This window comes from Plectropomus leopardus, chromosome 11, assembly GCF_008729295.1.
Source record: "Plectropomus leopardus isolate mb chromosome 11, YSFRI_Pleo_2.0, whole genome shotgun sequence".
Lineage (NCBI taxonomy): Eukaryota > Metazoa > Chordata > Actinopteri > Perciformes > Serranidae > Plectropomus > Plectropomus leopardus.
Window position 1 is genome coordinate 28,017,454 of NC_056473.1, and position 25,678 is coordinate 28,043,131.

The 25,678-nt window shown below is 39.0% G+C and overlaps 3 protein-coding genes across 3 annotated transcripts; 2 read left to right on the forward strand and 1 right to left on the reverse strand.

Annotated features, from left to right (window-relative positions):
- Window positions 1-4,784: 4,784 nt before the first annotated feature.
- LOC121949956 (protein FAM107B-like) lies at window positions 4,785-13,669 on the forward strand. The gene is given in 5 exon segments (XM_042495825.1): window positions 4,785-4,850; window positions 6,673-6,782; window positions 6,784-6,843; window positions 11,020-11,178; window positions 12,178-13,669. Coding segments are annotated over 5 exon segments (492 nt in total). The 5' UTR covers window positions 4,785-4,807; the 3' UTR covers window positions 12,298-13,669.
- A 1,358-nt stretch (window positions 13,670-15,027) lies between these two features.
- LOC121950673 (glycine cleavage system H protein, mitochondrial-like) lies at window positions 15,028-18,189 on the forward strand. The gene is made up of 5 exons (XM_042496750.1): window positions 15,028-15,231; window positions 15,436-15,518; window positions 16,033-16,096; window positions 16,690-16,821; window positions 17,615-18,189. Exons 1-5 carry the CDS (start codon window positions 15,081-15,083, stop codon window positions 17,710-17,712), a joined length of 528 nt encoding a protein of 175 aa, XP_042352684.1. The 5' UTR covers window positions 15,028-15,080; the 3' UTR covers window positions 17,713-18,189.
- A 61-nt stretch (window positions 18,190-18,250) lies between these two features.
- Window positions 18,251-25,678, reverse strand: si:ch1073-390k14.1 (deoxyribodipyrimidine photo-lyase). The gene is made up of 9 exons (XM_042496748.1): window positions 25,334-25,678; window positions 22,884-23,502; window positions 21,613-21,906; window positions 21,310-21,482; window positions 21,126-21,210; window positions 20,456-20,688; window positions 20,089-20,283; window positions 19,747-19,972; window positions 18,251-19,575 (listed from the first exon to the last, which is right to left on the reverse strand). Exons 1-9 carry the CDS (start codon window positions 25,565-25,567, stop codon window positions 19,031-19,033), a joined length of 2,604 nt encoding a protein of 867 aa, XP_042352682.1. The 5' UTR covers window positions 25,568-25,678; the 3' UTR covers window positions 18,251-19,030.

Below are 25,678 nucleotides of genomic sequence, written 5' to 3' on the forward strand. Positions count from 1 at the left end.
ACAAAGACTTGCATTCATATTAGGGACTCATTTCTCAATTTCCCCCTTTAACTTTCCTCGCCTCGAAGTCGCCATGGAGACCTGCCATCACCCACACTGCATTTAGTGACACAGCATTCAGGAACAGGAAAGAGCTGCTGCCAACTGACATCTTAAGCCTTTCAATGGAGACCAATGAAGAGACTTTAAACAACTTGAATACACTCCTCAAAAAACAGCCCCAAACTGGCTCTAATGAATATAAAAAAACAACAATATATACACAACAGTGAAATGACGACCTTTAATAAAGGCAGACCGATATTTTGTTTTTTCAGGGCCGATACAGATAACAGTTGTTAGTAGCTAATGAGACCGACTGCCGGTATTTGGAACAGATATGCATTTACGATAAAAATGAAAATCTATCTGCCAGTATTTAGAATTAGGAATATAACAAACTCCAAAAACTCCCAAACTTTGTGTAAATGCCTTTAGCAAATGTTTAATCAAAATGGAAACTTTCAACATCAAGTTCCCACCAACTTCTTTTATAAAGTCGAGTGAAAATTCCAATAAAAAATGCAAAAGTTCCTCCCATGCTGACACTTTCTTTGCACCTTTTAATTAAATTTATCGGTTATCATTAAAATGAAACACAGTAATCTGCCAGGCTGATAAGCAGTCGACCCCTAAAGTTCATCTCAGCTTGATGGAGTGTTTTTGTGTCTTTTAGTTCATTGTTTTTGTTTTCCAGCCAGAAACCACTTTGGTTCTCATTCTCCATCCTAATAATAATAATAATAATTCATTTTTTATAGTGGTGTTTTGGCAGCAGGAAGCTATTTTGTAGCAAAAAAACTCAGATAAACCCACTTTATGTTACCTGCCCCGACACCAAACGGTGGACAGACAAAGTTTGCAACAAGCTGCTAACACAGTGGAGCATTTAGCAGCTAAATAAAGCAGCCAGATAATTTGCTCAGATGTTTTGGAGACCAAAAACAGACCGTAAAAAGAGTTTTTATTGCACTTAGGTTTTACAGACAGGACAGAAATAGTTTTACAGACAGCACAGAAATATGAATTTATCTCTCTGTGTTACTGCATTCGCTTTATTTTGGTATTTTTCTTACATGATTGGTGAGATATTTCCTGTAGCGAACTGATTCAAAAATGTGACATTTCGCAGTACATGAGATCACAGTCATACACCGATCATGAGGATGACAGGGAGAGAAGTAAACAGAGGAAAGCCGTCTTCGACTCGCCAGCCCCCTTTTTCCTCTGTCCTGCTCTGACCCAGTTTTTCTCCTTTACTTTCCATTGTTTTCACCAATTTTCTTCTCATTTGATCCCCGACTTTATGCTTTTCTTTTGATATCTTCTGATTGTTGTGGCCTTTCTGCAGGACATCCAGGAGAGTCAGGCATTTTTGGAGGCTCATTACAGCATTCATGAGTGTCTTTGTGTGTGTTTGCCTCCACAACCAATAATCTGTTTTAATGGGTTTCCAGGAACAGCAGGAAGTGCTGTCCGGGGACACACGTTGACATGCTTGGAGGTTTGCTTCCATAGCACATGTTTTTGTTGTGCTATGTTCCAGATTTTAACACAAACAATCTGGTGTATGTGTTGAAGTGGCTGCAGTGGTGTGTAGTTATGAAACCAAGACACCTGCAGAGGGACAGATCTTGAGGCAAAACTGTGCATTAAAGGTCCAGAGTGTAAGAATTAGGGAGATTTTATGGCGTCTAGCAGTGAGGGTTGCCGATTGCAATGAGCTAAAACTTTTGATTAGATTTCTTTCAGCGTTCATCTTTCTGGAGATTTTTCACTGGAGCTGAACTGACTCAGTGATTTACACCAGTACAAACACTGATTGAAGCAGTTTTACTTTAACAATCTGTGTTTCTCCAATTTGGCACATCGCTGAGAGGCTGCTTACTTTGGTAGCAGACGCAGAAACACAAAAATAATCGGCTTATGTAGAGCCAGTGTTTGATTTGTCCGTTCTGGGCTCCTGTAGAAACTTGGCGGAGTCAATGGACAAGGACCCCGCCCCATTTATAGATAGAAAGGGGTCGAACTAAAATAACAAGAACACAGATTCTTATTTTTAGATGATTATACACTTAAGAAAACATTTATTTTATTTTATTTTATTTTATTTTATTTTATTTTATTTCTGCCAATATATCCCCTGAAATCCCACACACCGGACCTTTAAATGCAGGTGTTTATCTGACCGACATTGGAGCATGTTAACTCTATTATCTACTGTATATTGCTCCTAAGGTGTTGGATTTTTAACTGATAGTGAAACATGTTATCTATACAGCTTTTGAGTGAAACCAGTGGAGACAATGAACATAACCCGCTGAGCCACGAGTGATAAAGCAGAATTTAACAGGCTTCAGGGCTCCAATTTGAGGTTGCAGGTTCCTTTTGAACTCCCTATGTCACTTCCCCTCTCGCTTGAGGCACAGAGGAAGCAGGAGCAGATGTGTTAAGCTAACGGACACTTTGACAACACTGCCAGTCTGTAAGTTCCTCTACCCCCTACTGCTGGCATTAACAGAAACCGCCTTTGATGTACACAGCACGTGTGTGCTCTCACGCAGCCCCTGATTACAGCCACAAGCTGTTCTGCCCACCTCTGCCATCTCGCATGCACAAACACTGTCGCCATGTTCTGGCTGTGTCACTGAACACACTGTGTCTGGTGTGTTTCTAACAACATTGTAGTTATGCAGCATGGAGCTGAAAACACTTAACTAAAGTGGAGTCTTGTTTTTATTTTTAGGAACAGATCGATTAGTATTTCCTTTGCCATTCTTCACCCTAAACTTGTTGCTTAACCCACGCAGATCCCTCGCCCATCCCATTACTTTTATAGAAAGTCTAGATCTATGATAACTGTCACCGGACTCAACCTAAATGCACAAACTTATTTGATGAAATGTCGAAAAGCCAATCACAGTGTTCAACCACATCTAAAGTCGACTGCAGTGGAGCCAAGTCCCCTGTTTTCAACAAACGTGGCCGATCATGAGGAAAAGAATAAGCACAAGGCACATTTCAGTCTATTTATCATATATTTAAAATACATAATTTGTGTTTAAGCAGATGTTAAAGAAAACGAGATGTTATAATACTTAAACATGTCAAAAATCACATGAGAGATTTACAGCTTTTATCCAGGATTTTTAAAAAAATATCATGGATCTGAGTGTCATCACAACATGAATAGGAGAAATTCAGTTTGAATAGGATAATAGTGTTCTGATTTGATTTTCTAATAATACAACCATCTTTTGACGCATCTTATTGACTATGTTCACAGAATATTCATCTCTGGAGGTTTTCCACATACTATTTTTAGGTGATACTTCAGAAATTAAGGATATTTTAAGTCAAAAACAATAAAAAAAATCTGTATGTAATGTGTTTTAAAGCATCACTTTATTCACTTTTATGACTTCATTATTCAATAATAATAAACAATCTCACATTTTTTGTTGAAAAAGGTCAATTAAGACCATTTATTATTGTTTTTATTGTTAGGCAATTTATCCATTGACATTTTTCCATTGGAATGGACAGAGAGAAGTAAACATCTAATGATTTGAGTGCGTTTAGAGTAGAAATCTATCATCACATTTTGTGTGTGTGTGTGTTTGGAACATAAATGGGTTCTGAAAGGGTTAAAATGATGATTTTATATACATTATATATATATATATATATATATATATTTATATTATACTGTATACATTTTAAGATGTGTGATTGGCCGCAATAGTTTGTAAATACGATTTTTAAAAGGTTACTAATCCCAGATTAGAGGGGATTACCCATTACCATGACTGTAGATCACTACCAACTGGGTAAGGCCGTATTTTTCATTTGTCAACATATTCCACTTTATGCATCAATCAGATTTTATCATGTGGCATTTCTCCCTCTTTGTTCTGCAGTGTGCGGCCACAGACCATGTTTATCTGAGGGGTTCTTTGTTATGTAACTGACACGGTTTAGTTTCTGGAATGCAAGAATAGCGACCTCTAGTGGTGTCTTTAACTCATTACACATATCCTCTGAGTGAGTGTTTTGATTCTGAGGACACGCTCCTCCACCACCGTGTCTAGCACGTGCAGTGAGAGGCATCTTTGGTAGCGCTCAGCGGTGTGATTGGCCCGCTCAGGCTCCAAAACATCACTCCATATTTTGTGTCCTCATCAGTTGTACTCAGAAGAGACTCAGTCATAGTTTTTTGAGAATGTGAGCGTTTATAAATCTGAGTCATTCCTCAGACAGTGGGAATGCACATGACTGTGTTATGTAATCTCATTTTATTTTGTGCATTAACATCAATTTCCAGCCACTTTAAAAGAGCCTTTGTCTCCAACACTACATGGGAATATTTTACCAACAACATACAAAACAGCATGAAGTTCCATACAATGACAAGCAAGATTATTCATTAATTAGTGAAAAATATTTAGGGAAAATTTGTTATAATATGCCCTTGACATAAAGATGTACACTGAATGTGAGTGGGAGGTAGGAGGTGAGGGAGGGAGCCGAGAGAGAAAGAGCGAGAGAGAGAGTGTGTGTATGCGTGTGTGTGTGTGTGTGTGGTGTGTGTGTGTGAGCGTAGCTATAAAACAGACTTTGAACTCCAACCAGCTCAGTCAGAGACAGCTGTGTAGGACAAAGCACATCTCCTGTGTGAGGCTCAGCAACGTGCTTGTTAAACAGGACAACGAGCTCCGGTAGCTTTTTCTGGAAAAAAAAAACCCTGTTGTGGATCAAAATAGCAGAGATGGCGACAATGTTCAGATACCCCGTCTTTCCTCATCTGCAGGGTGAGTTAAGCCAAGATTGAAATTTGTGCATTTTTTTAACAATAGGTAAAAGTGAAGTACTTCACTTTTTTATTTGTATATATGCTAAATATGTTTTTAATTTTTTTTTTTAAGTCAAATATAATTCTTTTAGATTGTTACTTTTATCTCCTGATGTATTCATTTGAAAAGAAATTTAAATTATTATTATTTTAAAGGGTAAGGATACTGGATTTTATGCCGGTAACCAATGCCAATATCAATATATCCAATTTTTTGCCCCACCTCATTTTTTATGATCACCAAGTCTCTTATATAGTGGAATTAACATCATGTTATGCAAACTCTTATCGGGTTGGCCCACCAGCAGATGGAGACATGAAATACAATGCTTTTCAACTGACGTAGTAATCATTCATTTTGCAATATAAGAAAAATACTTCAACATATTGGCCGGTATTGATATGTCATTCAAAAGCCAATATCTGCCAGTACCGATGACGTGCCGATGTTATCCTGCATCCCTATTAAAAGGAGCATGTTGTGATGAAAGTGAAAATATTTTCATCGAGCAGATCGACTGGGGATTAGTGGCACTTAGCTGCAACAAAAGTTACTTGTGTGGTGTATGTGCGAAAGCACACACATCCAGACGATGAACATGAGGTGCTGGTGCTGGACATGAGGTCATGCAAAAGATATTTCAAATGCATGTTCATGGGAGCATAGTCTAGTGTGCAGACTCTGTTTTTCCGTATCATTGTATGTACTCTGTATCCCAGTTATTTCTCAGCTTTGTAACTTCCTAATTCATGACACTTTGGTCAGTAGATTTACACAAAAGCTGGTTAAATTTCCATAAATGGAAGAAATGCTATATTCACAATTCTTGTGAAATGCAGAATATCTTTGGTTTTTAACACATTGAGGCACCTTCCCCGCATTTGGGGGTCATATGTAGGAATCACACATTTGCACTACAAGGATCAGGTGAAGGAGGAAAGAGTCTAATGTTAAAAAATTAGGACTAAAGCGGAGATAAAGAAAAAACACAAACAACAAAATTCTCTGCCATGGCTTTCCTGACCAGCTGCAGATCTACTCCCCACATCTCCAAACTTTGGACTTTACCAGAGAAGTCCCCCAGTATTATCTCCCCCTTTTCCTCTCTCTCCTCTGGATATCTGTCATACAGATTATCCACCTACACACACACACACACACACACACACACACACACACACAAACTAACCTCGGTGTCTAATGGTACCATTGTTACCCCACTTGTCTTGTTCGATGCTGTTTGTTTTCACGTTGCTCACTTGTATTGCACAATTTATTTGACACTTGTTGTGCTTTATGTTATTCACAAAAATCACTAAACTGAAAAAAAAGGAATTACTCATTTGAGGGCATGGAAAACAATGGGTTGAACCTTTGTGTTACTCATGTATCAGCAACTTCTGAAATGTTTACGTAACTATGTGCCTGAAAGAAATTGACTCCCTGCTCTGATTCATTTCTTCATTATATGGCAGCATATGGCCTCAGGCGGGGGGATGAAATGTTCCTCTTCACTCAGTGTGAACAATTATGTAATTCCGGCGCCGAGTCCTTCCATCACTATAGAGACGATTCAGAAACCCTGAGCTCGTGCCAGAGGATCAGGCAGATGCTCATATCACGCTTTCAAAGGAGAAAAAAATAGATCCTTGAACAATGTTCCTTTGCAAGACAGAGTTAAAGATTTCTGTCACCATTCCAGTGCTGCATCCAAACCCGTGTCATACTGGAAAAAAGTGGTTAAATGAAAGTCCATTTTATTTGTTTTGTGTCGATTCAGATCCGTGTGACCCTGGTCTGTCGCTGTCACCAGGGAGGAGTGTCATGGCGGAGCCCGACTACCTGGAGGGAGACTGTGATGAGCTCATCAAACCCAAGAAGCTGATCAACCCCAGTAAAGAACTCCCGTAACCACCAGGACCTGCACCGAGAGCTGCTCATGAACCAGAAAGAGGTCAGGAGACGAAAAATGCACTTTAACACCTTTCTCACTTTGTCTTGTCTTTATGTGTTTCCTGGTAAAACACACATTTACTCCCAGGCATAGAGGTAGATTTTTAGGGGGTGACACATGCATTTATTCCCCCCAAGAAAAACATTGAAGTAGCAGAGAGGATACCATAAGTTGGCATGAATTGATGCAGAAAAGACACAAATTGGTGCAGAAAAATTCACCAGAATGCGGGAAATGAAGTGTTGGACGCTGTGATTTTCTAGCAGAAGATGTCCCATTTTATATCTTCCTGCCAGATGTTGAGATGAAACCTCTTGTCCATTTTTTTCTCACAGTTAGTAACCCAGAGTTTTATCACAGTTTAAAGCACATAAACAATATCAGATCAGTAGTCAACAAATATTCCAAGCCTATGAATGGAGGTAAATCTAAAAACAAAAAAAAAGTATTTTATTATATTCTATTTTTTCATATGCATAGTATTTTTATTTATTTATTTAGTTAGTTAGTTAGTTATTTTTATATTCCAAATAAAGTATATTAAATCAAATATTCAAATCATGATGAAATGACAGGTAAAATATGTATGTAATATGTGTGTGTATATATATATATTTGTCCTAAATTGCCTTAAAGCATCAATAATTCAAAATCATAATTGCATTATGCAGAGGTAATTTTTCATTTTATTTTATTTTATTTTATTCGATGATAAAAATTCTTTGTTCTTCCAATAGTTTCTATATCATCATCATCTTCACGTTTGCTTATGGAAACTATAACAAGTTTGCCCCCATCCAAAAACAGGATAGACGGGGAGAACACTTGTGTGTGCAGATCCAGGTTCATTAGTTTTGCTAATAGAGGATGAGTTAACACGGTCATGCTGCTGCTTTGCTGTAATTGGTCTGATTGTATCCATGCAGACTGCACTGATGCTTCTGCAGTTTGTCACCGAAGTTAACTTCACTGGTCCACCCCAAAACCTCCAGGAGCAGTATTATGTAAAGCTCGGGATATAAAACTTTCATAGGGAGATATTATATAAAACCCCAAGTGCATCCAAGTGTCAGAAATTGGTTATGTAAAGGTCACGCAGATGCACTGTACATGACAAACCTGGTCTGGCTAAAGATTTTAAGATCACACAGCACAAGGTATCATGCAGTCCATGTGAGCATCCATCACATGCACACAAGGACCAGTGATCAGCCTTTTGACACTTGATGTTTGTATTTTCTCTCACCAAACAGTGGTGGCGGCTTTGTGCCTGAGCTATTAATAGCTACGTAAACACACATGCTGTTGACAGCTGTTATATCACAGCAGCGATGCTCTGTCCCTAAACAGGTCAAAGAGTGAGGTGCGCAGCAATGGAGACAGAGAGTTAATGAATGATCGGAGAGAAGCCAGGGCAGGCAGGATCAAGAGGCACTTGGAGGAAAATGTCATGAAAATATTAGAAATGACAAACACTGTAGGATATTGTTTCTCATCGTCTAGACGGAGAATATCCCGGGGCATGAGGAGAAGTCTGTGAGATAAATGTAGTGGGCTTTGGGGGGGGGTTTATACTTTTTTTGGCACAATGTTTTTATTGAGATTTTTCATGCTGTAGAATATAGCTTTTTGCAATCATATAACCCATAACATAACATATAAATATATCTTAATAATTATTCATTCACTTTACTATATTAATAAAGAAAGAAAAACAATAAATAAATAAATATATAAAATAAAAACAAGAATGCTCCTCGTTTGTAAAACAATTAAAATCCATACAAAATTAAATACAATAACTTAGATTCAGAAAACTTTATTGTCTGTCGTGACATAAAATCATCTTAGATGGGACTCATCATACAGTGCAAAACAAACTCGGGCAATAAACAAACAGCATGTATTAAAAAAAACCCAATACAATAAATACCTAATACAATAATTTAGACGGAATAAAGATCAAAATAAACCACTGTGTGCAAAGTGGTGTAGAGTTTATGTAGATGTATGGGTAGTCTTTTATTATAACATGTTTATAGCGGTGGGAATTAAGTTGTTTTCATAAGTATAATTGCAAGAAATGCTAAATATAAATAAATAAATTACACAAGAGATCAGAAATTGCATGGTCGACAAAAATTATTCATTCACTTTACTATGTGATAGATCTAAATCCTTCACAGAATTTGTTCAGGGACTCCATATATTCTCAAGTATATGCAGTTTAGACTTTAATATGTAAGTTATCCTCTCTAATGGAAGGCTTGATAGCATCAGTCTTATCTGTTGATTAGTGCTTGGTCTGCACATACACATATTTAGCATTAAGCAAGCTATGGTCTGTAAATGCTCGTTCATTTTTACTACAGTTCACTGGTTACAGGCCCAACAGAAAAAGCTCTGGGTCTTAGACATACTTGTTATGATTGGGCTTTCAGTCGTGTACTAAAAGTATAGAAAGCCTGCCTGCATAGTGGATTAGTCACGCTGATGAGAGAGGGGAGGGGTGGGGTGGGTGGATGGATGCATGGATGGATGGATTGGCTGCGTGAAGAGAAAAAAAATGTGTTATGTAATCAAGATTACAAAACAGTCTCTAGCTGAGGGCCTTTCTCTGCCTTGGCTACCTTAGCTGTGATGACCCGTCCTACACACATGCACACACACACACACACACACACACACATAAAACATACAGAGGATTTTCAGAACTTGCACCGTGCATGGTGAGGTGTTTGAGCAGATGGAGGTATTGATGTGCGAACACACATTCTTCGCTGTCTGCGAGAGGGTGTGCACTCATGGGAGGTCACGGAGAGAAGGGTCAGTGATTATGTAAACGTTTCCAACAGTGAAAGGAGGGTGGCATCTTTACAGGCTGTCTTCCTGCTCTCAGTGACCTTGACCCTCCTCTCGTTCTGCATAGTACAGCCTGAACAGATCGCACCTTTTACACTCTGCTTTTAAACGCTGTCATAAGACCCTCACTTTTAGGCACACCGGGACATTTATCTGCAGCAGAGGCGGCTTGAGATGAAGTAGTGCCTTGTTGTAAATTAACTCCCACTCATTGGAACACTGTGAGCTCGGTTATGCAATCTTCAGGATTTAATAATGCATTTAATTAAGATGTTGCAGAACTGCAGTCAGGTGTTTTTCTTTGAGGAGCAGACGCAGTCTGTGCAGACTCAGGCTGACATGGAGAGAGGAAAATGAGCAACCACGAGGAGAGTAAAGTTCTCAGGATAGTATTGTTTTTGAATTCAATTAATCAGTTAATCAGGGGCATGGAGAATGGATTTCTTTCCTTTTTTTTCTGTTGTCTTTCTGTCTTTCTTTAGCTTTTATCTGCTTTTTACTTCTGTCATTCATTCTTTCTTCTGTCATGAGCATGTGTGTTGGTAAGTGTAGGTTGTTTTTTGGAGAGGCACTTTTTCTGTTGGTGTTGTTTTATTAAAGAAAGTCTTTTTCTTTCTTTCTTTTTTTTCTTTATTGCGCCTCCCTAATCTTTTGTGGACCTTTCTGTTTATTGGCTTCTGCTTCTCGGAGCAGACTCTAAACCCTCTCTGTATTAAGCACCCCGTCTCCTACGGCTCGTCCACAGCCCCCACCCTCCTCTCTCGTAATTTTGGAGTTTGAAGCATTATGTAACATTTGGTATTTTTGCTCTTCTTCGCAAGACACACTCACACTTTAGGAAGATGTCCCTTTCTGAATTTTGCTGCACAGACTGAGGCAGTTGCATAACAATCCCACTGGTTTCCCAGTGACTTAACACCCCAAACAGCTTCCATGTGAGGAATACATTCGATAGTTTAAGATTGAGATTGTTTTTTGTTTTGCTTTTTTTTTGGTATTTTGAAAATCGGAAGAAAAATGCGCTTGGTTTCAGCCTTCTACTCTCAGTGTTGGCAGCCTTCACATATAGAGACTGGTGAATGTGGAACAATCTGTGATTAGGATCAAAATCAAAACTAAAACTGAAATTTTTAATCCGGAACATTTAATACAGATCTGCACGTCAAACCAGAATGAGGTCACAGTCATCATCTGTTACACATGAATGTGAACGCTAATCTCCCTCCCACCACAGAGTGGGGCTCTGCGGGGTCATCAGAGCTTGTTCATTGAGCTTTCCTTCAGTAACACACGGTCTCTCTGATTGTGCGCAGGGGTCTGGCTCCTCAGAACAAACCTGAGCTGCAGAAAGTTCTGGAGAAGAGAAAGAGGGAGCAAGTTCTCAAGGCCCAGAAGGAGGAGCAGGAGGCCCACAAGAAGAGGAGCGACCTGGAGATAGAGCTCATGAAAAGACAACAGAAACTAGAGCAGGTAAATGATTGACAGAATGTGTATAAACTGTCACTTTAGCACCTATGGATGCACATTTTTACTGTCTGATCACAAGAGAAAATAAAATCAAAGTTACTGACTGACTGGACCTTGAAATCAAACAACATTCATCTTAAAGAAACAGATTGTCATCATTTGTTTAACGGGAAACAGAGTAAAACTTTTAACTAACAGATATCACATGAAACTTCACCAGCTGTTTAATTACATTAGAATTTTCCAAAACTGTGTTTTAATATATAAATAATGAATGAATAATTAAATATGAATTGATTTGCATACGTTTCCACAACTAAAACCTGAACATTGGATAAAGTCAGGTTAAAAAAATAATTAATTTGTTTTCATATTAAAGTTAAAGTTTTTTACAGAGGAAATTTAATTATCTCTTTTTATGAGTACATAAATCAGAAAAAAACAGCCAATAAAAAAATCAATTTCTGTCACATTTTAAGGAATAAAACTATATAAATCTCACTATGGATGACGTATTTATTGTCTATTATTATATATAGGAATAAAAATGGAAATTTGGGTGCATTAAATTGGTGCTTTGGTGGAGAATTCTGACTCGAAGAGTGTGAGGAAAAAAAATTCATTTTAGAAAGAGGCCCTTAGAAATATGTTTTGTAAAAAGACCTGCATTTTTAAAACAAAAATCACACTGGAGATAAAGGGCAACAAAAAAAAAAATAAAGAAAAAAAGAAAATAACTAATAAACATCATGAAACCTCCCCAGTTGATTACTTACATTCAGATTTTTATTTTTTATATAAAAAGTTTTCTGAAATTTTATGTTTAAACATGCAAATGAGAAATTTCCAAAACAAAAAAATAAGCTAAAATAAACACGTAAATGTGCATTTTGGGTGTTTTCTTTTCACTGATTTGATATATATATGTATGTAAGCAAAATAGCCCAAATCCTGTAGTGTCCCCCACTTTATCTGACTTTGCCAACATCCGCCTTCTTACAGCTTGAACTGGAGCAACAGAAAATTGAGGAGGAGCAGGAGAACACCCCCGAGTTTGTGAAGATGAAGAGCAACCTGCGCAGGACCAAACAGGAGACCGAGGGGGAGGAACGGACCACCTAAAAACCAGCAGGGGTGTCTGGGTCTGACTGTGCGCGTGTTTGTGGGCACGGAGACGTCAGGAGTGTGTGTACAAAATAGAGAGTGTGTTGTCTGTGGCGCACGGTGGCGACCTGACCGTGGTCCGAGACGAACTTCCTGGCTTTCCCGACCCTAGCTGTTCCTTTCCCGCAGTGAGGAGAGAGACTTTACAGACTTTAAAGACCCCCCCTCTGTCTGCCTGCCACAGACCGCCAGTGCTCACCTCTGCTCCTCACACCCATCCAGCAGCACACAGCACCCCCCGCAGGAGGGACCTAACACAGACATGTTACATGTAAAACGCCTTTTTAACGAAGGCGAGCAAGCTTCCAATGAGCTCTGATGGAGAAAACAACCAAACACACACACGGGAGTTTTCATCCCTTCTGTTTTCACTCTTCTCTCCACAGCAAGCTGTCGTTTCTCTTTACTGTTATCAATGTTGTTATCGTGGTTGGGTTTTTTTTTTTTTTCTTCAGAATCAAATAAGGAAAAGTGGACACTGGATGGACTCTTGAAGCTGTGTAATGTAAAAGCCAAACAAAATGTGCTTTTGTTATTTATGTTTGTAGCTTTTAGCCCAGGTATAGGGGAGGACACTTTTTAGTCGTTCTGTATTTTAGGTTGTTTTACAGCATAGTTTATGAAGCCAGAACAGGACAAAGGGAGTGTACGGTTGTGTGAAACACTCACATTTGCTTTATTTTATTTTATTTTATTTTATTTTTTTTAATTCCAAACATGCCATTTCCTCAGCTAATGCAATTTTGAGCAATAGTGTAACTCCCAGGCATGAGAGTGACCTTTTCTTTATATATTCTGTTGTTTTGTATGAATAAAAGTGTTACGTAATAAATAATTTAAGTTTTTGTTATGGTGGTCAATAAGAATGAGCCTTGAGACCTGTCTAATCAGTCTTTGTGTAATTTTTGAACTTGATAGGAAGCGCAGGGCAACCTGTCACTAAAGATATAAATGATTAGTAGTTTTTGGAATATCTGCGTGGCTCCTTTGTCAGTGCAGTATTTTGTCTTTATTCACAATGAAGTTGTAGATGTGCAGACAGATAAATTAAATCAGTTCATTTGTATTAAAATGGCAGTTATCCTTAAAACTATTAAACTCACACATGAAGCCATTACCATACAAAAATTCCAAAATGGTTACACAAAGAAACTGTGATAACTTTGGATGTTAAAGCGCACGTGTAGGGGTTATTTAAAAATCACACAGTAACATTAGTGGTTTAAAATGCTGGTGTATGGGTCTCCAGGAGATGATGGGAGGAAGCAAATTTCTAACAACATAACCCTTTGTTCTCCAGAATCTTTTAAATAAACATAATTTTAACACACACGTTCTATTTATTTTCTTTTATTCCGTGTGTGTGCTGCTGGAGTGGATTTCTTATCTTTCCAAAAACAGTCTTTGTTGTCTAAGTGCAACGTGATGCAAAAATAACAGCAAAGCAGTATTAGAGTTATCACTGTGATAAATTTAGCTTGTTTAGTCTGAAGCTGATGTTGATTTTGCTCACAGACTGTTTCTGGAACAGAAGCAGGATTAGGCTGAATAGAAGGGCGAAGTAGGGCTGTGTGTTTTGGGAATGCAATGCACATAACACATGGTGGGGGAGTGAGAGAATTACAGACAATGGTCACGTAATTGGGAGATTTGTTAGTTACGAGTAATTTAGTGTGTTTTACACTTTAAAATTCATTTTAAATAATATGACAAAAATGTTGGAACAACTTTATGTATGGCTGCGTAGGGCCTCCACAGTAACGTGGAGTAGACTTCGGGCCTCATGCAACAACTTTCTCGTAAATTTCTCTTAATTTTCTGGTAAGAGAAAAAACATAATTAGTCAGCTCCAGATGCACCAAATGTTCTTAACAATCCAAATCTGCTGTGACCCAGATGTGCTCAATAATGAATCCCACTACATGATAAATCCCCTGTTAGCACAGGTAACGCCCCCTAAACACTATATACGAGCAGGTATTGTGCCGTGTGCAAAGACTCTGGCAAGGAGGTTGTAAGAAGAGGAACATTTGCAGTAGTGACATTGATGTTAAATAAACTTAAACAATGTAAATGTGATTTCAGGGAAACGTATTTAAGTATTAAAAGTAAAAGTAACGAGTATTAAATCAAAAATAATTAAAAGAAAAAAACAGCAAATCCTGGAATATACAGAATATATAAGAAGCTGGATCCATGAAATGTTTTTTGCATGAAAAATGATTTATACAATTATAGTTGCAAATTATTTTCTTAATTGATAGATTAATTAATTAAGCTGAACTTTTATACTTTAAAATTGTTTGTGCGCAACAGTCCTGGAGTAAAAAGTACAAAATCCCCCTCTAAAGTGTGTAAAGAAGTAGAAAGTGTCATGAGATTTAAATAAGTGAAGTAAATAAATAAAGTAAAGTAAAGTAATGTAAAAGTTCCTGTAAAAAAATAGTAACATAAAGTTACAAGGTGCCAACAACTCAACAGTCTAAAAAAATATTTATATAAAAATAAAAACATGTACAAACAAACATATACACTAATTGCACAGGGAGGATAACTGCACTTGTGAAAAAATATTATTATTTTGGGGAAGCGGCCGGAAAGTCTAATTACATCTCACATGATGCCTGTTTGGTTGGCATCAAAAATCAAAGAAGAAGATCAGTAGAAGGCAGCAGAGAGCTACTGCCTCCAATATCCACGAAGAAGAACTCGACCCATGCCCTCATAAGAAAGCGACAAAGATGGCCGCCTGTGGGCTACTCCGCTCCTTCTCCTCCAACTTTTTCACAGTTTTGCCTTTAATCAGCCGCTCGGCGACACTTCCAACCTCGCGGCTGGCATCTAACCCTTATTTTGGAAGAACACTAGCAACCTCTAGTCGATTAAGTGCAGGTATCCCCCTGTGTTTGTGTTTTGTTGTAGCATGTTAGCTAACACTTTCGGTAGCTAGAGGTTAGCTCGAGAGAAGGGCATGGAAACTAGCGGCGCAGCTGCGTGTTTGTCTGTTTGTCTTCTGGTTGTCGTGCTTTATAAACAACTTAAAACTCCTCTACTGGGAGGCTCGTTGTGTTCTGAGTTTGTTGTGTTGTTTCGCAGCGCTTAAATTCACAGATAAACACGAATGGATCCGGGTAGAAGACGACGGAACTGGGACTGTCGGAATCAGCAAGTTTGCGCAGGTAAGTTTCCTGACCGCACGCGCACTCACACTGACGTAAACAAGCGCGTGGAAGGACTCGAGCAGATATATTATTGATGATATTGACCCTAATTTTAATCTAGACAATGTTTTGTTTGGTTTCATACACGTAACAGTAAAACCCGCGAATATTAGATTATTAATCTGATGATTCTTTAAAATAAATTTCATATGCACAAATCCAAATTTAGTAGATCTAGGCCTCTATTATTGTTTGAGCATGAAGCCAAACAATTGCTGCTCTGCATGTTATGCTTAGTATATGGCAGTGTTTCCCTTTGCGTACATGACTATTTGTGCTAGAAAGCTAAACGTTGTTGCTTCATGTTGCATGCATGGCTGTTTTGTGCAAGAAAATGCGATTATGTTGTTGCTTTTGCTATCGTTATGGTGTGCTGCTGTTGTTGTTTTTATCATTTTGTAGGTTTGAATAAACAGGCACAAGTAAATATTTTTTCCTACTATATTTGACCTCGTTTTTTTGCCTCCTGCAGGAGGCTCTGGGAGATGTAGTTTACTGTGGACTGCCAGAGGTGGGAACACAGCTGGCTCAGCAAGGTATGAATTTCATAGTAGTGTGGCTCAAACTAACAATTGTAAAGCACAAGCCTAAAATGATGGGGAAAAAAAGCCTTGTTTGCATGCATCTCATATACTAGTAATATATGTTTATTTATTTATTCAAACATGTAAAAGGAAATAGAGATATTATTCACAAACAAGCAGACAGACAAAAAAGCAATAATTACAGGCAATAAAGACATAAAGCAAAAGAAATTGTTAACTACATGATGACTTGGTTTACACATTCCAAAAGAAGTGAGAAGAAGTACAAATGTATTTTATACCGTCCCTTCTCGACAAGTGCTCCACATTTAAACTGTTCCATAGTTAAACTATGGAACACAGATTAATAAACAAAAACTTTTCCTGGTGGTACAAATATTGTAAGTTTTGAAATTAAATTTTCCCCTGAAATTAACACCAATTTTGCAGCATCTGTGTTTTGGCAAACTTATTTATTAAAATCATGCTATAAATATATCTTGATTTAGGCATGCGTTACTTGGCAATATTTACCCTCTGTGTTGTTGCGATGCTTCTTAAATTATCAAACTTGATTGTGAATGCACTTGTTTCTGACGTCACAGATGAGTTTGGAGCTCTGGAAAGTGTGAAGGCTGCCAGTGAACTGTATTCCCCCTTGACTGGAGAAGTTGTAGCGGTCAATACACTACTGGCAGACAACCCGGGTCTGGTCAACAAATCTTGCTACAAAGATGGTAAGTGACTAGAATTCACAGCAAAAGGCTTTGAGATTTAAGGGAACTACTCATAAGCTTTTTTATTTTTTCACCAGTAGATGGCAGTATTGCAACATAACAGAGGGCAGCCACTGTGGGATTAAGGAAAAAAAGCCTGTTTTGAAAATTAATATCTTGTACCTTTTACTATCTGGAGTCTTTTTGTTTGAGAAATTTAACATTTATAGCACATTTTACATCTTTCAAGTGTGACCACGTTTACTCTGTATACTGATGTATACCAATAACTTTGCATATTTTAGCCCATTCTCTGTACTGCAAATACTTAAAATTACTGGCAACCATTTTTCATTGCATACCAGTGTTTAAAGTTTATCCATATGTTTTTCCTTCTCCCCAAACAGCAACAATGAAAATATATTTAGACACGTAAAATTTGATATATACGTGATAAAGGATTTCCTCACACTGAACACTATCTGCTGTTTTCTATTGTCAGACTTATATTAACACTGCATGATAATGCACTGCAGAATTTGTAAGTTCACTCATTACAGCTCTTCATCGACAATGTAACTGACAACAAAAGGGGCAAACATATTGTTCTCTCAAGCAGGCTCAAAGCGTTTGAAAAATTTGGATGCTGTCGTGAAACATGGAAGCCAGTGGCTGCTTGCACAAAAAGTGCTTTTTAAAAAGATGCCAGTGATGTCAGAAAAGTGTGACCTGTGCTAATTGAGCTCAAATATTCAGAAACACTGATATGATCCTTGATACATATTTTAACCTGATTTTAACGCCTTCACTATAGGTTGGCTGATGAAGATGACCATTGGCAACCCTGCAGAGCTTGACGCTCTAATGGACGAAGCAGCCTATGAGAGATACATCCGCTCCATCGAGGACTAACCCAACACCTCCTAATAAGTACTATGCTCCCTCTATCCTTTTCAAACTCCGCTGGCAGGGAAATCCACAAGTTGTGCCTGTGTCAGCTACAACGCTATACTTAGCACCCACCAGTGGAGCCCAAGAGCTCCAGATTGCTGACCTGCCAGTGTTGTAGAGCTGTGAACATTAGGAATCCTTTATCTACTGTTTAAGACTGACTGTAGGGGACCTGTCAATCTGCACTGACTTAATATTCACTGTTGAGTTGCTGCAGCCTCAAATCGCTGAGCAGAAGAGACTGAGATGCAATAGAACAGATTACACATTTCAGTCAGAGGAAAACTTGAATTTCTGTTGTAGAACTTTGTTAGACCTAAAAAGCACTTTGATCTTCATGGTATTAATGATAATGTTGGTCTGCACTGCATGTATGATGGATAAACTGTAGACATGGGCTCAGTGAATTAGAGAATAAACATTTCCTTTGACACTGTGGGGTTTTTTTAATCATTTTTTATTTCTCAAAGTTATGACTTCATATTATAAAAGTGGACCGTACTTTAAAAATTACCTCATGTCATGTAGTTTCACTCTCGACTACAAAGATCTTTGGTAATAAATGGGTAATATACTCAACATGATGTCAGTGCATCATGTTAGATAAATGTTTTTTGCAAATTAAGACATTTACATAACTTAAAAACAGTTTCAGTTAAACCAACTACACACACACACACACTATTTACATATTTAGATATTTGAATCAGTTAAAAACTATCAATCCATAGCTATATTCACATATTGCCAACCTAAGGTAAAATCCTCTATACAAGTGTAAAAACACAAGGTAGCCCTTGAATCAAAATACAAAATGTGTTGGAGCCTGATACCACCTCTGACTTGAATGATGATTTTGAAACACACAAACAGCCAATTGTTCCTGATGTTGTTTACATCACTAAGTCTACAAACTAAGGCTAAAAAACTTTATATGAATTCCTCAGATTAGCGTTTTCAAAAATACAGACTGGGCCTTAAAGCTGCACTGAAATCAAGTATTTTGTCTGATCTGAACCAATATTTTTCATCTAGGCTGATTTAACACCTGAGGTTACACAGAATACTTAATGTACATAATATTAGGATTTTGCAACCCTGCTGCGAAATTCGTCTCAACCACATCACAATGTCCTCCCTCCATCCACATGTATTTGGGTCGAGTTTAGATTTTGTTTTTGCCTCGTCTTAGCACTTGTTCTGTAACATTTTTCACTTGTGCATTTTACAGCTAGTAACTGTCTGGCATTTTGAACCTGTAAACTTACAGATCTCTGGGTCACCTGAGTGAGGCGACCGCCCCACCAGGTACTACAGAAAACCTGTCCTTGGCTGTCGGAGTTCGTCTGGCCCTGCCCCGAGGGGCAGGAGGCCGAGGAAGTCCCTCCATTCTGCGATAATCGCTCTCCAGCCGCTCCTTTCTCTGAACTCCTTCGTACATCACGCTGGCAGTAAAGTCTCTCTCATTAAGGAAGGCAATGGTCTCATCCCTCTTGCGGCTCACGTATCCTTTTAGGACAGCATTGTAGGGATTCGAGGCCGCATCTGCATCTGGATCTTCAAGCTGGTGTTTAAATTCCATGCGGGTGATCACGGGCAACAGGAACTGCTTCCCTTCTGTCACCACACCGCCATCCCTGTGTGATAAGCCCAGGGTCTCAGAGAGCAGGCGTGGGGGCAGAGGCACCAAGTCGCAGCCCGTGCGCTTGTCCACATACTGTCCAAACTCTTTCCGCACATGAGCGACATCTTGCAGAGATCGACTCCTCCGCTCCTCCAGGTCTGTAACTATTCTCTCAGGATACGTCTGGCCCAACACCACGCCTAAACAGTGAAGGTAGCAAGGAAATGAGATTTGTTTGTTATGATTTGGAACTGCATACTCGAGGAAATGTTTCAAAACAAAGACGTATTTCTTTGGACTGAGCAAATTATTTTAAGTAAAAAATATTAAGAACTTAACACTCAATCAGAACCTTCTGGTAACTTCCTTACCAGCGCGTCGCAGCATGGATGCAGGACATTTCCAGGGTTTATGAATAAGCTCATCGGGCAGATCTGCAAGTTCTGGACACCATTTCCTAACATAGCTGCCGCAGGGGTCGCAGGTCAGTGCTGCATCGACTGGATGCATGACAAAGTTCCAGTGATCCAGACCAGACATGCCTCCATTCTGCCACATCATTGCATCGATGGCAACATCTGCATCCACTAGGGTGTCCTAAACACATGTAAATGTTTGGATACAGTCAGCAAGAAGTATTTACTATTATGCTGTGTGGTTGCTGCTTTATATTTTTCAAATGTGTTTTGTGCCTTCGTGCATTCATGTCTCACCTGGAACCAGCGATAGCCTTCTTGCCAGGGCAGGTAGAGATATGCTATGAGAAAAGACGCCACCACATGTCTCATGTAGTTGTTCATCCAGCCTGTCAGCCACAGCTGCCTCATTGCTGCATCCACCAGAGGGTAGCCAGTTCTGCCTCTCTGCCAGGCCTTCAGGTGGTGGCGATTACTGCTCCACCGCAGAGCCTGCAAATACCACTGGATGAGTAATGCTTTAAATAAAGGTAGCTTTTCATTGTGTGATTAAGGATTTTAACTGCTGATGAAGAAAGTGAAGTCAACTTCACACATTTCTTTGTTTGCATTTGTGAGCAACACTGATATGTCAGTGTGTTTTCAAGAGGTCTGTAGTTTCTACCTTGTATGGAGGTCTAAGGGACTCCCAGGGGAGGTCAGGAAACAACATCAGCTGCCAGTAAGCCAAATCTCTCCACGCCAGTTTGCGCTGGAACTTTGGGGATCGACAGCGTGCCCCTTTCGCATCCCACAATAACCAGCGTGGGCTGATCTGCCCAAAGTGAAGGTAGGGAGACAGACAGCTGGTATTGGGGGCGTCTGCCCTGCCTGATTCTTTTTCATATCTATACACACCTGGAACATGTGGGAGAAGCATGATTCAAGGTCACACCTTTTGACAGTCCTCAAAACACATTGTGCACATTTCCACTGCAGGAACTCGAGAACTTTTACGGGGGCGAAACAAGTCCCTGACTCAGGGTAGGTACTTCAATGCAGCTCTTAAAAACTGTTGGGTGGGGCTTGGGGTTTTCTCAGTGCTGATTGGGTATAACTGAAGGCAGAAGAAGTCATCGACAAAGCAAGCGCCATTATTTAAACCCAACAGAAGACGAAGAAGGATTATTTAAACTCCAAAGTCAAGTGGGTCCTTCTAGGGACAGACACTGCAATGGGGACACAAAGACTAAGAGGACAGACTACGAGGTTATTCCCTCCTCGGTTTTACCCCAAGTTCCTGCAATGGAAACACACCTAATGTATGTTGACGATGTGCACGTGAAGTGTCTTACCATCATTCAGGAAGGCTTCTAGCCGGGCACAAGCTCCTTCTTCACTGAAATCCCAGGATTTTCGGATGTTTGCTGCCCAGTCGATCTGAATGCCAAAATGAACAATAGAGGATATTGAGGACTTTGTGATGTAATCTTGATTGTATTTTGGGTGTTACAGCTTAGCTCTGCTGTGAATACTGACCGTTGTTCCATCCTTTCTGCGGGGCATGCGTGCCAGGTCTAATGTGTCCAAAGAGACACCCTGAGGCCAGTGGGCAGGTGTTGGGAGAGATACAGGAGGTTCGAGGGGGACCCCTGATGCAGACCCTGGGTTCTGTCTGCAGCAGCTCATGAAGTGGGACACTGAACCTATTCCTAAATCAGGAGACGAAAACACAGGTCATTGTAATATTTTTTCATCTTATCAGTCAGCTTGTAAGCGTTAGTATTTGACTCAAATATTCAAGCAAGCTCAGGGCACAACACTCTTTCGGCTGTGACTAACCTCTGAGTCCCACACCCTCCGTGCTGACAGAGTAAGGGTCTCTGAGACAGTAAGAGTGGAACACCCTGCATTCAACACCATCTTTCTGAAGGGCTGACACCACCACATCATCCCTCTCCTTCAGCCAGGGCTCATAGAGAGCGTTAGTCAGGACTGTTCTAGCCCCTGTCTCCTTTACTAGCTCCTTTAGGGTACGCAGAGAAGCTCCGTTTGCCTTGAGGTAGACAAGATGGCTGCCAATGCGCTCCAGAGATGACGAGAAACAAGACAAGGCTTGATGAAGCCAGTATTTACCTGTTTAAAAAAAGGAAAGAAAAGATGTGTTTGGACAACAACTGTACAAATAAATAGGGTTTTGTGCTGTGAAATAAGTTAAGCTAAGGGTAATGATGCAATGCACTAGGGGTGAACTGATATTAGTTTTTCAGGGCCGATACCGATTATTAGTAGTTAATGAGACCGTTCACCGATATTTTAACTTACATGCATTTACAATAAAAATGAAAATCTTTCTGTCAATATCTGGAATTTGGAATATAACAAACTCCAACACAAATCTTTGTTTAAATGCCTTTATGATAAATAATGGAAAGTTATCCCAAGAAATGTGCAGGGAGCAATTTCACTCGTGCAAAAATGAAAACACTAACATTAGCAAAGCTTTAAGTGTTAAGTAATATTTATGGAAGCTATTACAGCAGAAGAGAAGTAGAAAATACCATTAATCTTTAGTCACTATGAAGTTTGAGTTTACTGACGTTTGTGCCGACGGCTAACAACTGAATAAATGCAGAATTTACAATAAAAGAAGTAGGGGTCGACAGATACTGGTTATTCAGGGTCAATACCGATTATCAGTATATAATGAGACGGATAACCGATATTTGGTACCAATTTGCATTTACAATAAAATGCAAATATTTTTGTGAAAATTTAGAATTTAAACGCCATCAGCAAATGTTTTATCGAAACTTTCAGCATCACGTACAGCAAGTTCCTTGCAACTGTTTTCATAAATGTCAGTGAAATATTGAAGTAAAAAAGGAATGAATAAAAATAGCTCCCCGAGGTTTTACAAAGTAAATGTTCTTCCCATGCTGACACTTTTTTTTTGCAGTTTTTAATTAACTCATTTTATCAGCCATCATTACCATAAAACAAAGATACAGATAATTGGCAAAATGTTAAATATCGGTCCCAATAACCCACCAGGCCGATAATCTGTTGACCCCTGCTTGCACTGTAACTAAGACTGCTTTTTAAAAACTTACACGCTCCCCCCATAGCCACTGTGACTCCAGGTCCCTCCTCCTCTTCAGGGCTCCAGATGAAGACAGGGATGACTGGTGCACCAACCTCCAATGAGCCGATGAGAGCAGGGTTGTCCCCGAGTCGCAAATCCCTCCTGAACCACAGCAGTACCGGTGGTGTTGCTGATGGAGAGACGGGCAAACCTACAACATGCTGACCAGTGCCTTTACGCCGCTGTCGCCTGTTCTTAGAGCGTTTTGGTTTATCTGACTGATTTAAATCTCCCTCGTCTATCATTTGGTCATGTTTTTCGACTGTGTCTTGCTTGGAAAATGAGCCAGATGGTGTAGAGACACACACATTCTTTGTCCCTGGTGTTTCAACATGTGTACTTTTCTGAAGCTCAGTTTCTTTGGTTGTATGTGGTGGGCTCATCTTTACCCAGGGTCCACTCTGTGCTGAGTTGGTGTTTTCTTTCCTGAGGCTGCTGGCCTGAGGTGTAGATACAGAGGTCAGTTGAACAAAGCGTCTTTGATTCAGTCTGTCTCCAGGTTGCTGTGGTCGGGACTCCTGACTGTTGTGATCCTTCATTTCCAGTAGAGAGAGCGCCAATGCAAGTTCCAGTTCATCATCCTCAGTCTACAATTTAATGAGGACAATCCATTATTATCGCTGTTATAATAACTGCTTATGGTGATTAAGTTAGATATGGCACCTGAGAATTTTCTACATGTGGTAATGAATATGATTGCACATGTGACAAATAACTGTGATTGTATTTATCTTTTTTATAATGGACTTAAAAGGTTACTGTTAACAGTGTCATTTGAAATTTCTTAATGCACCACACGCAAAGCTACAAAGGTGTTTTTACTATTCAAGCTGATAAGACCTCCCCAGAGGAAATTTTGCTGCTCACAATAGTTTTTTCTTTGCTTCATCAGAAATAATTAATCCTCTTATTAGGAGATTCTGGTATGTTTCAACTTTTTGCTGAGCATTTTAAACCTAACTTATTGTACAGGTATGTTGTAATAGGTCTGTGAAGGAAAAAAAAAATTGCCACTATTTGGCAGAGGTGGAATATAACAAAGTACATTTACTCAAGTACTGTACTTTAGCATGAATTCAAGATACATGTACTTGAGTGTTTTATTTTTACTTTATACTCTTACCCAATTACATTTCAGAGGGAAACATTGTTCTTTTTAAACTACTACATCATTTATCTGATAGCTGTCGTTACTTTACAAACTATGATTTTTGCATTACAAAACATGGCATATAAAGTGTGATGTTTTGATATGAATTAAACTACCAAACAGCTGATACACGCACAGCTGCAACATTTACTTGGTTTATCAATCAATTTATTCACAGATAAGCAATTGCAAACTCTTTTTTTTTTTAATTTTGAGGTTTTTGTTTTTTCTATTTTGTTTATAATTTAAATGTTTTTTTTTCTCGCTTTTTAAGATTATTTTGGGGTTTTATTTTATTTTATTTTTATCTTTTAATTTTGACAGGGCTGGTCTGTTTTCCCATCTTATTTAAAAATATGGGTGTTTTCTCCTTTTTAAAAAAAATATAATTATGAGGTTTTAGTGTGTGATTTGTGTACGTGTGGGTTTTTTTGTTTTTTGTTTTGTTTTTTATGTATTTATTTTTTCTGCATTGGATACTTCTTATACTTTAAGTACACTTTCCTGATTGTACTTACTTATACCACTATCGATGTGGGACATTTTCTTGTGACTGAGTATTTTTACAGGGAGACATTAGTGCTATTACTATAGTAACGGATCTGACTACTTCTTCTACCACTGTAATTTAGGCAGCTGCTACGGTCTATGGAGCTAACCAGCTAGCACCAACTAGCTTTACCTGTCATCGGTTACCTCACGGGCGGGGAGCAAAGTAGTTACAGTTAAGAGGAGACTGATGGAGATATTTGCAAATTTAGCCTGCTAAGAGTCAGGTGTTACTCTCAGGAAATGGGAAACAAACAAAATGCTAAAATGTCACCGAAAGTGGCACTCAAATGTACCAATATTCCTCTTTTGTTGCTGACGTCGACTTACGCTAACTTAGTTAACTTCAAAGCTAACATTCGTTGTTTGCTAACACGTTAGCCATGGCGATTTCACTCACAATGTTGACAAAATTGGGAGTCTTTTTCCAACAGCAGTGAACAAGAAAGCAGTTAAAATGGGTAAGTAAAACACAACAGACGGACGTTATATACATAAATACTTTTGTTCTGCCTCCTTTTAGTTTTCATTTAAGTTTCAAACACACTTGATAGTATCCGATATACAAATAAAGTGCGGTATAACCTAAACGTTAGCTAATTCTTGAAGTGTATAATTGTATTTTTACGTTTGTTTTCTTTTGTTTAAATCATTTCATTGGCATTTCTGAACGACGTTGTACCACATTTATTGAAATGTGCTGCCACAAACACACTTACCTGTGAGAAATATTCCTTGTAGATGGAGGTGAGGGCGGAGTGCAGGGTGCTGTTGGCCGAGGAAAGTGGCTGGATGAGGGACATGAACTGTGATCGGGTCTCCTGGTGCCCCAAAACGGACACACACATCGCGAAAAACCCCTCTGGATCCTCTCGACCCACCAACACTTCCCTCAATATCTTCCTCACCAAGACTTTCCCATCCTCGGTACCAGCAGCTGCTGAAGGAGGCATCTTCAAGTGTAAGGTGACGATAAATTATAGCTCTTAAATACTGTAAAACTGCTGTGAATAATACTAATAAGTCTAGTGCATGGCTTAAAGTCGAGCTTTCAGTACACAACG